We start from the raw sequence: 14,798 nt of genomic DNA, 5'->3' as shown, positions 1-14,798 counted from the left end.
AGGCTGGTGTTTGACCTAAGAGTGGGCACCATGCTCTACCCAAATCCATGCATAAAATCAGCCATCACTGTATCTAATGATATGCCTTATTATAGAAGTTAGCTTAAGGAGTCACATGCTGAGATGGAAGGAACGTTTTTCTTAGAGTTGGGAGACATGGGCCCAAGAGCTGATTCTCTCACTGGTGGGCTCTGGGACTGCCACTGACTTCTCAGTGGAAAATGAGTGGCCTAGTTTTGATCACTGAGTTCCAATGTGATCACTGACAGGTACACATTTTCCATCATAGGCTCCATGTTTTGAGCAATTTTATTTGCCCAATAAATCACCATTATGTAAATGTGAATTCATTTTTTGCTTATACACACACACACACACACACACACACACACACAATAAAGGAGACACTGTCAGAAAACAGCTTTTCTTGGCCCTTTTGAAGTATTGAAAATAGTTCCCAGATTACCACTCCCCTTTGCTATTGTTATAGGTTTCCTCAGGGTCCAGGAAGACTGATGGAGGACCCTGCAATTCCTTGATGGCTGACGCTGAAACTGGGCAGAGAGCTCCAGGAGGAGCCAGACAGGATCCTGTTGGCAGGCTCACCACAAGTCTAAAGGGACCAGCCTTGGGAAGGGCAGTTGGGATGTGGCAAATGTGAGCCAGGTTTCTGGGTCCTACTATCCAGGTTCAAGTTCTGGCCACTCTGTGACCTTGGGCAAGTTACTTCAACCTCTTACAAGTTCCCTAATCTATAGAAACAGCTAGTACATACCTATGGAATTATTATGAGGATTAATGATCCATATAAAGCATTTAGCCAAGTACCTGGCATAGAGTAAGTCCTGGATAAATGTTAGCTGCTGGTCCTGTTCCTGTTAGTGATTCCCAGGAACCAGGAATTGGTTCTAGTAGCCCCCTTTGGGTCTTCCCTCTGCATTCTTCTAGACCTCCAAAATTTATTATTGTGCCGACAATAATTTCATAGATTTCACTATGAACAGCATCTATCCTTTAATACCTTCTTCATGGCTTAAAGCTTGTAATACAGGTTCATGGTCATAATTATCAAATCAGTGTTTGTGGTTTAGATTGTTGGGAAATTGGCATGCAGGTCCATCTCCACTCTTCAAAGTGCCCAGTGGATTCTGTGCCTCTGTGGTCAGCAAGAAAGGAGCAGATTCAAGCTGAGGTCATAAATCTCTGTGTTGCACCCTTTGCCTTTTCTCTGGAATGCGCAGGTGGGAATCCATGTGATGGAAGAAGAGCTTGACTCTGGTATTTTGCCCAGGGTTAAGAGTGGCTTTTCTTTTTCTCATCTTCTGCCTTGGAACCCAAAGGCTATTAGGATTCCCAGCAAAGTTTCCTCCGTTCTCTTTTCCTATCATGCTATTTTATGTCAGCTGGGTACATATTTTATGTCTTACAAACAATGGAAAAACAGCAAAATATTTTTTTAATTTTTTTATTGTACTTTCAGTTCTGGGATACATGTGCAGAACGTGCAGGTTTATTACATAGGCATACAGGTGCCATGGTGGTTTGCTGCACCCATCAACCCGTCATCTACATTAGGTATTTCTCCTAATGCTCTCCCTCCCCTAGCCCCCCGCCCCCCAACAGGCCTTGGTGTGTGATGTTCCCCTCCTGGTGTCCATGTGTTCTCATTGTTCAACTCCCACTTATGAAAGAGAACATGCAGTGTTTGGTTTTCTGTTCTTGTGTTAGTCACAGCAAAGTCTTTTATATCTCAAGAGAGACCTCTAGAAAGTCTTTATTCTTGGCTTGTCATTCTTGAGAAGCCCAGCAGTAAGTGGAACCCAAGCTAAGCTTGTGAAGCTGGGCTCATCCAGCTTGGAAAGTCGAAGAACTCCAGGAAAGCAGGTGCTTGGGTTCTTGCACAATCATCCATCCCATCTTCCATCTTTGTTTGGGAACCCTTGACATTACCCTTTTGATCCCACTCTCCAGTCTAGCGTGAGGTGAGTCAGGTTCCAAACAGCGGCTTCTCAGGCCAGAATGAAATAGGGACCGGCCACCAAGGGAAACAAATGGTACTGCTCAACCAGAAGGATAAATGTCGGGCAATCAAGTTTGTTTTGCCACAGATGAGCAGGGAATGGTGATTTATGAATGAAGAGCTGGCTGGGGTGTTGGAAAACTCATGAGTTGGAAGGAGAGATTCTGAGGACACTGCTCTCTCCTGATCCAACGCTGTTAACACTGCAGACACTCTGGCGGGTCCCTTGGCTTCACAGCCTCTCTGTATTTTCACAGGCTGTGGATATTCTCAAATAACTTCTTCAGTTGGGGTTGGGCAAGTCCATTTACACACACTGCAAATGTCTGTGTTTGGGACATCAGTTTATGCCATGGAATGACACATGGGGAAAGTGTTCATTTTATTTCTCTCAGAATGATTCATTTGTAATAAGTTTCATGCCCAAGGCCTGTTTCTGCAACCATAGAAAAGATGCTGGTATTTACTGCAATTTCCAGCTCGTTGTTACTTTTCCTGAAGATTCCTCTTGTCATCTTCCACGTCCCTTTGTTCCAGCACCCTGGGTGGTGAAGGCTCAAATAAAAATCTGTGTATCATTTTGGACACATATTGTGACCAATTTTATAAGTTGGTGTTTTCTGTCTACTTTGTGGCTCTGGAAGATTGCGACTCTTAAAGACAGGGCCTATCATTCATCTAGAAAGTATCCACCTCTTTCATAGACAGGATAACAGGATTCTCCTTAACCAAACCTGACGTTGGTGCACAGCTATGTTGGTTGCGGAACCTCCAGAAGCAGCCTTACACATTGAGTTCTGTGTTCTTACTCATAAGGAGGATGTGCCCACAGAAGAATATTAAAGGGAATTTTCCCACAAGAGAGAAACCATGGCAGGAGGAGACCTCTCTATGTTTAGAGTAAGTCCCTGTAACAGTGTTGATATAGAAATATACAGGTATAATGGCCCATATTATAGGGTTTCTGTTTATTGAGATGGGGGAACTCCATGGCCCAAATACACAGGGGGCATGGTTGCATGCAGAGCATAACTGAATCATTGGTATTTTGAGACAATTAATTTTTTTTTTAAGTTTTTACTCAATTTCCCTTGAAACTCAGAGCCATAAGATGCATTTCTATTAAACTGTATGCAAAAAAATAAAGAGGGAAGTTCACTTTTTGAAAAAAGGTCTGAATAGTGTTTTTCAGTGACTTACAGTCAACATTATGGGTTAATGCCAAACTCTGGAGAATTTAATGGGAGAATTAAGAAATATGTGGACAGGCAGTAAAAAATTGACTTCCTAGAGCAAAGTGCACAGTCATAGGTCAGGATTCCGGAACTTGGGCCGTTATGGATAACAGCAGGGCTGATTTAAAAGAGTTTCTGAGGGGAGACGGTCTTGCTACATCATTTTATCCCTCTGCATTCCATTTTTAGGAACACGCTATTTAAAGAATTCTTTCCATTCCATTTCTAGGAAACCCCATTCAGATAATTGTTTTCCTATGTTTCTCTTTTCCTTTCTTTTCTTTTCTTTTTTGAAACAAGGTCACACTCTGTTGCCCAGGCTGGAGTGCAGCGGTGCAGTCATAGCCCTCTGCAGCCTCTGCCTCCTGCAGGTTCAAGCAGTTCTCCTGCTCAGCCTCCTGAGTAGCTGGGACTACAGGCATGCACCACCATACCCAGCTAATTTTTGTATTTTTCGTAGAGATGGGTTTCACCATATTGGCCAGGCTGGTCTTGAACTCCTGACCTCAAGTGATCCACCCGCTTTGACCTCCCAAAGTGTTGGGATTACAGGCCTGAGCCACCACGCCCAGCCCCTATATTTCTTTAAGAAGTGCCAACTTGTTAACAATATTTCTTTTCTTTCTGTTTTTTTTGTTTTTTTTTTTTTTGAGACAGAGTCTCCTTCTGTTGCCCAGGCTGGAGTGCAGTAGCACGATCTCAGCTCACTGCAACCTCTGCCTCGCAGGTTCAAGCGATTCTTCTGCCTCAGCCTCCCCAGTAGCTGGGACCCAGCAGCCAGGTGTCTGCCACTACACCTGGCTAATTTTTGTATTTTTAGTAGAGATGGGGTTTCACCATATTGGCCAGGCTGGTCTCAAACTCCTGACCTCGTGATCTGCCCGCCTCGGCCTCCCAAAGGGCTGGGATTATAGGCGTGAGCCACTGCACCTGGCCATTAACAATATTTGAATTTATATAATCTCATATAAATAATATATTTTGAATTTATATAATCTCATATAAGCTACACATCTGTGCGCCACTCGTCTCTCCAGTACACCTCCAAAATACAACTTTATTTCTTTTAAAATCTTTATAAGTAATACATATTTATAAAGAGGAAGATATTTTCTCTTAGTTATCAAAATTTTACTACTATGAAATTGGTTTTCATTGGAGTGAATCATCTACAACTTTCAATAAAGTTTTTTAGAAGTTTTTTTTTTTTTTTTTTGAGACGGAGTCTCGCTCTGTCGCCCAGGCTGGAATGCAGTGGCGCGATCTCGGCTCACTGCAAGCTCTGCCTCCCGGGTTCACGCCATTCTCCTGCCTCAGCCTCCCGAGCAGCTGGGACTACAGGCACCCGCCACCACGCCAGGCTAATTTTTTTGTATTTTTAGAAGTATTTTTAAATTATGTCATGATATATATTTCTGTATGCAATTTTTTAGAAAAATATCAGAGAGAGAGTGTGCCTTTAGAGCAAATCAGGATTTTTTTCTACCAAACATAAAAACAGTTATTTCTAGTTTCAGTGAATAATAAAAATAAATATACCTCATTTCAGGCACTAAAGTTAATTTCCTCCATATGCTTTTTCCCCTAATTTATTTTTATTTTGGTAAAATACATACAACATAAAACTTACCATCTTAACCATTTTTAAGTGCACAGTTCAGTGATATTAAACACATTCATAATGTACACAACTATCACCACCAACCATCTCCAGAACCGTCTTCATCTTGCGAAGCTGAAACTCTGCACCCATTAAACAGTAACTCCTCATTCGTCCCTCCCCCAATCCCCTGGCAACCACAATTCTAATTGGTCTGTTTCTATGATGTTAACTACTCTAAATACCTCATACAAGTAGAATCATACAGTACTTGTCTTTTTGTGGCTGGTGTATTTTACTTAGCATAATGTCATCAAAATTCATCCATGTTGTAGTATCTGTCAGAATTTGCTTCCTTTTTAAGGCTGAATAATATTCCAGTATACATTATACATATATACTGTATTTTGTTTATTCATTCATCTATCAACGGACACTTGGATTTCTTCTACTTTTTAGCTATTGTAAATAGTGCTGCTATAAACATGTGTACAATATCTCTTTGATATACATCTTTCAATTCTTTGGGGTATATACCCAGAAGTGGAACTACAGAGTCATATAGTAATTCTACTTTTAATTTTTTTTTTTTTTTTTTTGAGATGGAGTGTCACTTTGTCACCCAGGCTGGAGTGCAGTGATATGATCTCAGCTCACTTCAACCTCTGCCTCCCGGTTTCAAGTGATTCTCCTGCCTCAGCCTTCTGAGTATGTGGGATTACAGGCGCACACTATCATGCCTGGCTAATTTTTGCTTTTTTAGTAGAGACAGAGTTTCATCATGTCAATCAGGCTGGTCTCAAACTCCTGACCTTGTGATCCGCCTGCTTCTCCTTCCAAAGTGCTGGGATTATAAGCGTGAGCCACCGCGCCCAGCCTGTACTTTTAATTTTTTGAGGAACCACCATGCTGTTTTCTACAGCAGCTGTACTGTTTTAAATTCCCACCAACAGGGTACATCAATTCCAATTTTTCTTCATCCTTCCCAACACTTGTTATTTTCTGCTTTTTTGATAGCCGCCATCCTAACAGATGTGAAGTGGTATTTAACTGTAGTTTTGGTTTGCATTTTTCTAAGGATGGTAGCATCTTTTCATGTTTTTTTTTTTTTTGGCTTCAAAAAATATCTATTAATTTCCATTGCCCATTTTTTTCCCCAGGGATTGACATACAGAAACTTTATTTTTTTAAAGCCTTTTTTCAACTTTTAGGTCCAGGGGTACAAGTGCAGGTTTGTTACATGGGTAAATTGCATGTTGCTGAGGTTTGGTGTGTTAATGGTCCCATTACCCAGGTAGTGAGCGTGATGCTTGGTAGGTAGTTTTCAACCCTCACCCCCACAACCCTCCCCTCCTAGTGGTCCCCAGTGTCTGTTGTTCCCATCTTTATGTCCATGTGTACTCAATGTTTACTCCTACTTATAAGTGAGTAAACAAGTGGTAGGGGTAGTCAGAGGGGTTCTTGTGTTGTGATAAGTATATATAAATTGAGTGAGCCGCTTATTAGTAGAACTGATAATAGCCACTTATTAGTATAACTGATAATAGGGTAATAGGATGATGGCTAGGGTAACTTCGTATGAAATTGTTTGGGCAAGAGCTCGTAATGCGCTAATTAGTGCATAGTTTGAATTGGATGCTGAGAACATGTGGTATTTGGTTTTCTGTTCCTGCATTCACTTCAGACAGTGGCCTCCAGCTATGTCCATATTGTCGCAAAGGACATGATTTTGTTCTTTTCATGGCTGCATAGTATTTATACATGGTGTATATGTACCACGTTTTCTTTATTAGGTCCACTGTGGATGCCTTTGCCCATTTTTAAGTTGGGGTTTTTGACTTTTTGTTGTTGACTTTTAGGTGTTCTGTATATATTCCAGATATTAATTACTTATTACATATATGATTTGCAAATATTTTCTCCCATTGGGTGGGCTGCCTTTTTAAATATGTTGACATTTTCTGCTTATGCACAATTTATTTGGTGCATAAGCACCACAATTTATTTGGTCCCAAACGATCACAGATTGTCCACATGAGTGGCTGAGATAGTGACACGTTTGCTTTCTGATGGCTCAATTTACATGAACTTTGATGCATAAAGTGATTAAAAATATTGGGTAAAACTAATGGCTATGTGTATAAGGTATATATGATTCATAATCATAAATAAATTTCAGTTCAAACTTAGGTTATCTCCCCAAGATATCTCATTATGTATATGCAAGTATTCCAACATCTGAAAATAGCTGAAATTTGAAATACTTCTGGTCCCGAGCATTTTCTCTAAGGGATACTCACCCTGTATTGTTAGTTTTCATCCTGCAATATTATTCCCTCTGCCTCCTCCTGTCCTTTCCCACTGCCTCTGTTCCTCATTCAGGCCACCCTTGCCTGCTGGCTGTGTCTCTGCTATAAGTCAGGCCTCCCCATCCACCTTTCTTCCTGTCATCAGGAAAGTCTGAGTTCACAGCCTGTGTCACATCCAGGCACTCCTTGGACCTTAGCCCTTCAGTGGCATTCCAGCAGGAGCAACGACGCCCCGATTCCTCAGACCGCATGTGGGGCGATCCTGCAAACGTCAGCCTATTTTTATCCAGAGGTCGTGGACCTCTTACACAGCCTCTGCTCCAGGGCTGTCTTAGGCTACCGCTTTACGTGTGCTCAGGTTAGCACAGCCTCTTTGTCCAAGCTGATTGAGACTTCCTCTACTACTTGCCTTTACTGCTCCCTCCTCCTCTTTAGCCATCTTGACTTACTGGGCTCCTATGTAGTTGGAGGCCGACGCTTTGAAATTCAGTGCCTCTTCCTGAGGCCTTCTGTCGTCAGTATATCACTGCCTCCTCCACTGAACACTCACAGTACTTTGCTGTTCCCCTTCCTGCCCTTTCCATGGCCTGCCTTACATCAGAGTCATAGCTGTGCACGTGCCAAGGGTGAGAGTTTTGCGCTGGTGAACTGTGGAGCTAGGATTTAAACCTCAACTTCACCCTGCCTCAAAGACTGTGCTCTGAATGAATATTCAAGTATTTCTTTCCTGTGGATATTCGGCCCTCCCCAGTTTCATAGCAACCCCCATGCCTATGTGTTATATTGCCATTGTGTATAAGAGGTTCCCAATAAATACTTCTGGAATGTACCACACTTACACATCTTTATTAAAAAGTTACCTTCTTAAAGGGACTACTCTTGTCACAAAAATACAATAGTCCTTAACTTCTGTGTTTTAATTTTTTATATGTGGCCTGTATTGTCCCACTAAATATAAACATTGTTTGGAATCATTCTGACCAAATGTCCCCTCTCAGTTCTCACGGTTTCCACGGACCTTCTTCTGGTCTTTCTCTCCTCGCATTCATAGTATTTCTATTTGTGTCACTAATTTTAAATGTAAGTATGTACTATTTCATTTTATTTCTTAGATGATCTCTGAAGTTTTATGCCTTTCCATAATGCCTATGCCCCAATAATAGTAATTCTGTGCATTTTGTGGGATGAATAAAACAATGAAAGAATGAAAATCCCTTCTTGGCATATTATAAACACGTTTTTAAAAAGACAGTATTTGAATCGTTTGGAATTGTTTTTCTTAGTTTTCATACTACCTACCTAGCCACGTGATAAGCCAGCATTCTACTCTTGATTCATCTGTAGATCTTTCATTTATTATCAGATCACCAGATGCTCATCAGTTCAAAAACAGTTTAGGTTCAAAAAGAACTGGGCACTGCTGTTATTTTTAAAAATTATCTTGGGAAAGAAAACTATCATGCTTTAGGCCATAATTTCAAGAGAACAGTTTTTGCGTCCTTGGCATTAGAAGCAGGCAGCCTAAGTGAAATCAAACATTGAGAGATTTGGAAAGAGACCCAGGCTAGGAGATAAGTTTAATAAAGATTTTGTTTTTCCAACGCAGCGTCCTTTTGATTCCTTCCTATTATTCAATTCTGTGTGTGTTTGGCCGAAAATAAACTTTGAGTGACTTTATGATGTTAAAGAAATGCCAAATTATGTAAAAGATCATACTCTTCATTTTAATTGGGGTTTAAAAAAGGAGTAAGGAGGGGGAGAGTAGTTCTCTAGAAATTAGATTTTAAAATCCAACTCTATTCAAATAATTTCAATACATTTGCCAAGTAGGCAACTCATTAGAGGGAAAAGGTAGAAATTTGGATGAGTTATTCTTTCAGGGAGCAAGAAAGAAGTGTCTTCACCTTCCCAATGTGACACCATGACTGTGTGAAACACCTGCTCATTCAGTCTATCAGAACAAAGAGCCTTCTGCTGATGCCTCCCTTTTCTTCCTCTCTTGCATCTGTAGGTTACCTACCTGGGCAAAGTCTCCACTACTGGCATGCAATTTTTGTCAGGCTGCACAGAAAAGCCAGTCATTGAGCTCTGGAAGAAGCACACGCTAGCCCGAGAGGATGTCTTTCCAGCCAATGCCCTCCTGGAAATTCGGCCATTCCAAGTGTGGCTCCATCACCTCGACCACAAAGGGGAGGCCACCGTGCACATGGATACCTTCCAGGTGGCCCGCATCGCCTACTGCACTGCCGACCACAACGTGAGCCCCAACATCTTCGCCTGGGTCTATAGGGAGATCAATGACGACCTGTCCTACCAGATGGACTGCCACGCCGTGGAGTGCGAGAGCAAGCTCGAGGCCAAGAAACTGGCCCACGCCATGATGGAGGCCTTCAGGAAGACTTTCCACAGTATGAAGAGCGACGGGCGGATCCACAGCAACAGCTCCTCCGAAGAGGTTTCCCAGGAATTGGAATCCGATGATGGCTGAATGAACTTGAGACGCTTCAGCAAAGGCAGCACCAGTCATGGAGTTCAAGGGAATAGATGAGTAAGCAACGTTTCAAATTTGGGATGAAAAGACTGCCAAACTATTGGCTGACCAAGCTTTTTAAATTCAGAAGAGCAATTCTAAATCTAAAGAAATGTATCATTAAAGTAATTACGTTACATTGAAACCTGCTGCTGCTGTGACTGTGAGGAGGGTGGGAGTGTGGATGGGGAGGAAGGTTCTAGGCTCTCTTCTTATTTTTCTCATTTCCCAATGCCTCTCTGTGGGAGAGCTCCATGCCAGTGTTCACCACTCTCAGGCGAATACTCTGCAGCTGTTATTGGAGGGGCCATTCCTATCTGCCTTATGAAATTCCACAAGAATGTTAGGGGCACCTATGGAATCTCTAGTGGGGTGGGCAGGGTGCTGATGGGGATGCTGGCCGCAGGGAGGAAGGAACATCTCGGGAGGGCCCTCTGTTCCTCTCCCACGGCAGATGCCCTTCTCTGTATGCAAATCAGCACAGCCTTTATTGAGCTTTACAACTAACAACCTGATAGTTGGCAGTTAATTCACAGTTACAGATAATGCTTTTATTTACATAAATATACCAAGTAGTACCCTCTTATTGTATTCGCTTCATCTATTTTCTTAGAATACTTGCAATTACTAATGACCCCTTCCCTTTCCCTCCTCCTACCCTGTCCACCCTCTTTCCCCTTCTAACATCCCTAGAGGGATGAAATCTCAACATACATTGCAGGACACCAAAAGGAAGAAAACAATCAAGCAAATAAAATAAACAGTTAAACAAACCAGGAGTTTAAAACAACAACCCCAACAACAGAAGCCTTGGCAAAGGGGAATGAGTGATCAGCAAGTGAACACACTCTATGTCAGCTCTCCTTTTATCCAGCTGAGATTTATGGTAACTTATTTAATTAATGGTCCTGTCTGATGCATCCTTGATGGCAAGCTTCAAATCCAATTTGGTATCACCAAGGAAGCCTTGCCCCCATCACTCAGCATTGCACTTAGATAGAGAATGAGTTAGATAAACTTGGCATGTCTAGAGACCCATGCCATCTTAACCTAAAGGGAAATCTTATTGCGTTATCATAAAATTGATGATATCTTAGGGTCAGAATTGCCCTTTTTTTTAAATTTTGAATGAGTAGTTCTCACTAAAAAAATCCTGAGATTTTTTAATTTCATGGTTCTTTAAATATTATAAACACAGTCAACATAGAATGAAATTGTTAAAATACATACATTGGAGTCCAAGAGCAGATGACTGCTTTTCCAAGTAATGCTGCTCCTTCCTAAAAGTCTGTTTTCAATCCTGGTAATATTAGGGGCACTGAGGCACCTAAGAAGCCTTAAATGAGAGCTAATCCAATCTAGAGAGCAATGGTGTCAGCATTTCAGTCTGCATATCTGCGTGTCCGTATCTGCGTTTGTGTGCGTGTACGTGTGCCCCTGTGTGTGGGCCCAGTTTTCAGGCATGTAGAATAAGCATGGAGTCATATTGAGGAGGACTCACTTCTTGAAGATATGCTTGTTGCTTTACAACATATGTAAGCTATTCTTTAGCATAAATGCATTCATTCTTTAATAAAAATATGTTTGCATTAATAAAGCTGAGGAGTTTCATACTTTATGTGTCTGTCCTCTTTCAAGTAATAAAAACATGAAGAACAAATTAGATCAAATAGTTCCATTAAAAATATTTTTAAACTGGGTCATAAATAAACTATTCCTTGATTGCGTTTAAAAATCTTGTTTTATTTTCTAAATGCTCAATTTGTTTTTAATTTTTGCACGCCCCTGAGATGGTGAAGTGGCAACAGTTGAAATAGTTCTATAGTATGATGGGTTTGTTTCAGTGCAGGGTCTTCCAGAACATGTTGCAAATGATTGCTATTTACAAAAATCTCGTGTATGTCTTTGAAGAACCTAGACTGAAATCCTGAAAAGTAAACACTGAGTGATTTTTTTCTGATGGGACTGGTTAAAGAATGTCTCCTCCAGGCTTTGATATCTCAGAATGGCCCCATTAAACAAGCAAGACAGGTGGCCATGGAGCCTGTGTTTTTTGAGCAATGCCCTTCATGGAATCAATAACAAATATAAAGGCTTCCAAAGTAAAAGTATAGGTGCCTGTTATAAAGAGATGAATTCAAGTGAGAATTATAACCTAACTCCTCTGATTGAAATGGCAGTTCTCTCAGGTCAAACTTTTCCCAATTTCAGTTTCTGTGTTGTCCTTGAATATACATTTAAAAAGAAGAAACAAAGAAAAAGAAAAAAAAAAAAAAAAACAGCCGGCATGTATTTCAACAGTGCCCTTTTCCTCACTGAGTAAAAGTTAAGTTGAATCCTAAGTGCACACGTGGTTATTTGTTGCAGGAAGCATTTGCTAGTTTTTTTTCAGACTACCAAGTGTGACTTGCTAAGTAATTGTCTCTGATAATATTGGCATAAGTTTTTGCTTGGGGTGATTGGTAGCAATTTAAAGATAGACACATAATGATGTTTTCCAATTAGCTGATGAAGTCTTTTGGGATGGCCAATCCTAATTCCTCTCTGAAGGGTGATTCAGCTTTGCATTATTATTTTTTTATGCTTTGTATACCCACTTTCTGTACTATATTTTCTATGCTAGTGATCACAAAGTACTTTCATGTACATTACTCAGATGCTCCTGAAAAGAACTTCATAGGCAAGCGTAGCAGTTATTTCAGAGACGAGGAAACTCACCCTGAGAGAGGTTACATCACTTGGCCATGGTAGCACAGCTAGGGCATGATTGATGAGACTAGAAGCCTCTGACTTCTGGTCCAGGGCTGTGGCTCTGTCAAGACAAGATCTACCTCCTTTCGATTTTTCATTTCTATTCCTCTTAAAACCTTCTAGCTTATTTTAAAGAAGCACACTAAACCATTAAAAATAAGCATTCTTTGCTGTTCATTTTTGAAGTATTTTTGACACCAACAGTATTAAAAGCAAAGTCCCAAGAATTTTTTTTGAGCCCAGATAACAAAATATGAAGTTTTGCTTAAGTATTTTAATGGCTATAGGCAAAATCGATACATTTTTCTACTTCTACAAAATCAAGATGCCTGTTTTGTTTGTTTTGTTTCTCTGAGGACATGTTAAAATTCTCAATCAAGTCCTTCTGTTACAGGATTCTATGCCCTCTTGTCATTTTCCTTCATGTCGTTCATTGCAGTTTTTAATTACATATTTATTTGTATAATTATGTAAATGTCTGTTTAAACCTCTTGGGTGTCAACGTTTTTGAGATGAGGGTTTTATCTCTTTTGTTCATGTTTATTGCCAGCTCCTATGGCAGGACCAGGAACGTGGGAAGAACTTATTTAGTTTCTGTTAGCTGGCTGGCAGGATGGATGGAGGGATAGGCAGATGGAAGGAAAATCACCATGTGTTTCGTCGATTTGCAAGTTCTAGGACAGAGTATTGAAACCCTGAAAGGTATCCTAGCGACTTCCTTGCTCAGTTCTCCAAAGGTTAGCAAATGGCTTTTTACTGAAGAAAAACCTTGGCCCTTACCTAATTCCAAAAGGAAATTATGGCTGCTTATACATAGAAAAACAATGTTACTCAATGCCACATGATTGAAATGAAATGAACATTATCCCAAGGAAGCAGACAGATGCTGCATTTTAAGACACCTGCATTTAGCAGATTAAAGCACTCCTGTCATGCGTCTGCTCCTGTTCATTTCTGATGCTGAAAGAGAAGAGAGAGAATGTTGGGAGAGGGTGTTTTTACTTTCTGACAGTATAAAGCATATGAATTCAGCTGAGTTTTCCCCAAATTTATACGTTAGAAAACATTGTTTTCCTTATGCACTCTCTCCTACTTTTTCTCATTTCTCTTTTTCTTCTTTCAGCCTTCCTTCCTCTTTCCTTCTTTTTTTTTTAATTATACTTTAAGTTTTAGGGTACATGGGCACAACGGGCAGGTTAGTTACATGTGTGTACATGTGCCATGTTGGTGTGCTGCACCCATTAACTCGTCATTTACATTAGGTATATCTCCTAATGCTATCCCTTCCCCCCTCCCCCCACCCCACAACAGGCCCTGGTGTGTGATGTTCCCCTTCCTGTGTCCATGTGTTCTCATTGTTCAATTCCCACCTATGAGAACATGTGGTGTTTGGTTTTCTGTCCTTGCAATAGTTTGCTGAGAATGATGGTTTCCAGCTTCATCCATGTCCCTACAAAGGACATGAACTCATCATTTTTATGGCTGCATAGTATTCCATGGTGTATATGTGCCACATTTTCTTAATCCAGTCTATCATTGTTGGATATTTGGGTTGGTTCCAAGTCTTTGCTATTGTAAATAGTGCCGCAATAAACATACATGTGCATGTGTCTTTATAGCAGCATGATTTATAGTCCTTTGGGTATATACCCAGTAATGGGATTGCTGGATCAGATGGTATTTCTAGTTCTAGATCCCTGAGGAATCGCCACACTGCCTTCCACAATGGTTGAACTAATCTACAGTCCCACTAACAGTGTAAAAGTGTTCCTATTTCTCCACATCCTCTCCAGCACCTGTTTTTTCCTGACTTTTTAATGATTGCCATTCTAACTGGTGTGAGATGGTATCTCATTGTGGTTTTGATTTGCATTTCTCTGATGGCCAGTGATGATGAGCATTTTTTCACATGTCTTGGCTGCATAAATGTTTTCTTTTGAGAAGTGTCTGTTCATATCCTTTGCCCACTTTTTGATGGGGTTGTTTCTCTTTTTTTCTGCCTTCGGTGTTTATTTACATGACACTTTTCAGACTTTCTCACATTTTAGAAGGGAAGAGCATCTGTGCTCTGAATTCCAGAGAACACATTTTTGGTTCATGATCCATTGACACAAAATTAGACCAGATTGTGGAACACTGCAGATTATCCTAAATTCCCTTTACGGATTTATTGTTTTTTCAGTCAGGTAGGACTTGATGACAACTTGCTTCTTCATAGCTTACTTAAGTAATTTTTGAAGTATCTTTCTATCTCCCAGCTACACCTTAACCTAGAGTGAAGGTAAAGATTCCCGTAATTGTCAGAGGTAACTCCCAGATTCTTATTGACCTTCAAGAAATTTTCCTGTGAGAT

General features: G+C 40.6%; 1 protein-coding gene across 3 annotated transcripts in view; it reads left to right on the top strand.

Annotated features, from left to right (window-relative positions):
- The window catches only part of PID1 (phosphotyrosine interaction domain containing 1), a 251,500-nt gene extending 240,209 nt beyond the window's left edge, over nt 1-11,291 (top strand). For all 3 annotated transcript variants that reach the window (XM_054477906.2, XM_063648030.1, XM_063648031.1), the window contains exon 3: nt 9,176-11,291. In XM_054477906.2, the coding sequence (XP_054333881.1) occupies nt 9,176-9,652 (477 nt within the window). In that variant the 3' untranslated portion in view covers nt 9,653-11,291. The remainder of the gene's footprint in view (nt 1-9,175) is intronic.
- The last annotated feature ends 3,507 nt before the right edge of the window (nt 11,292-14,798 follow it).

Source organism: Pongo pygmaeus, chromosome 11, assembly GCF_028885625.2.
Source record: "Pongo pygmaeus isolate AG05252 chromosome 11, NHGRI_mPonPyg2-v2.0_pri, whole genome shotgun sequence".
Classification (NCBI taxonomy): domain Eukaryota; kingdom Metazoa; phylum Chordata; class Mammalia; order Primates; family Hominidae; genus Pongo; species Pongo pygmaeus.
The sequence above is the reverse complement of the archived record's forward strand: the minus strand, read 5'-3'. Positions and strand labels throughout refer to the sequence as shown.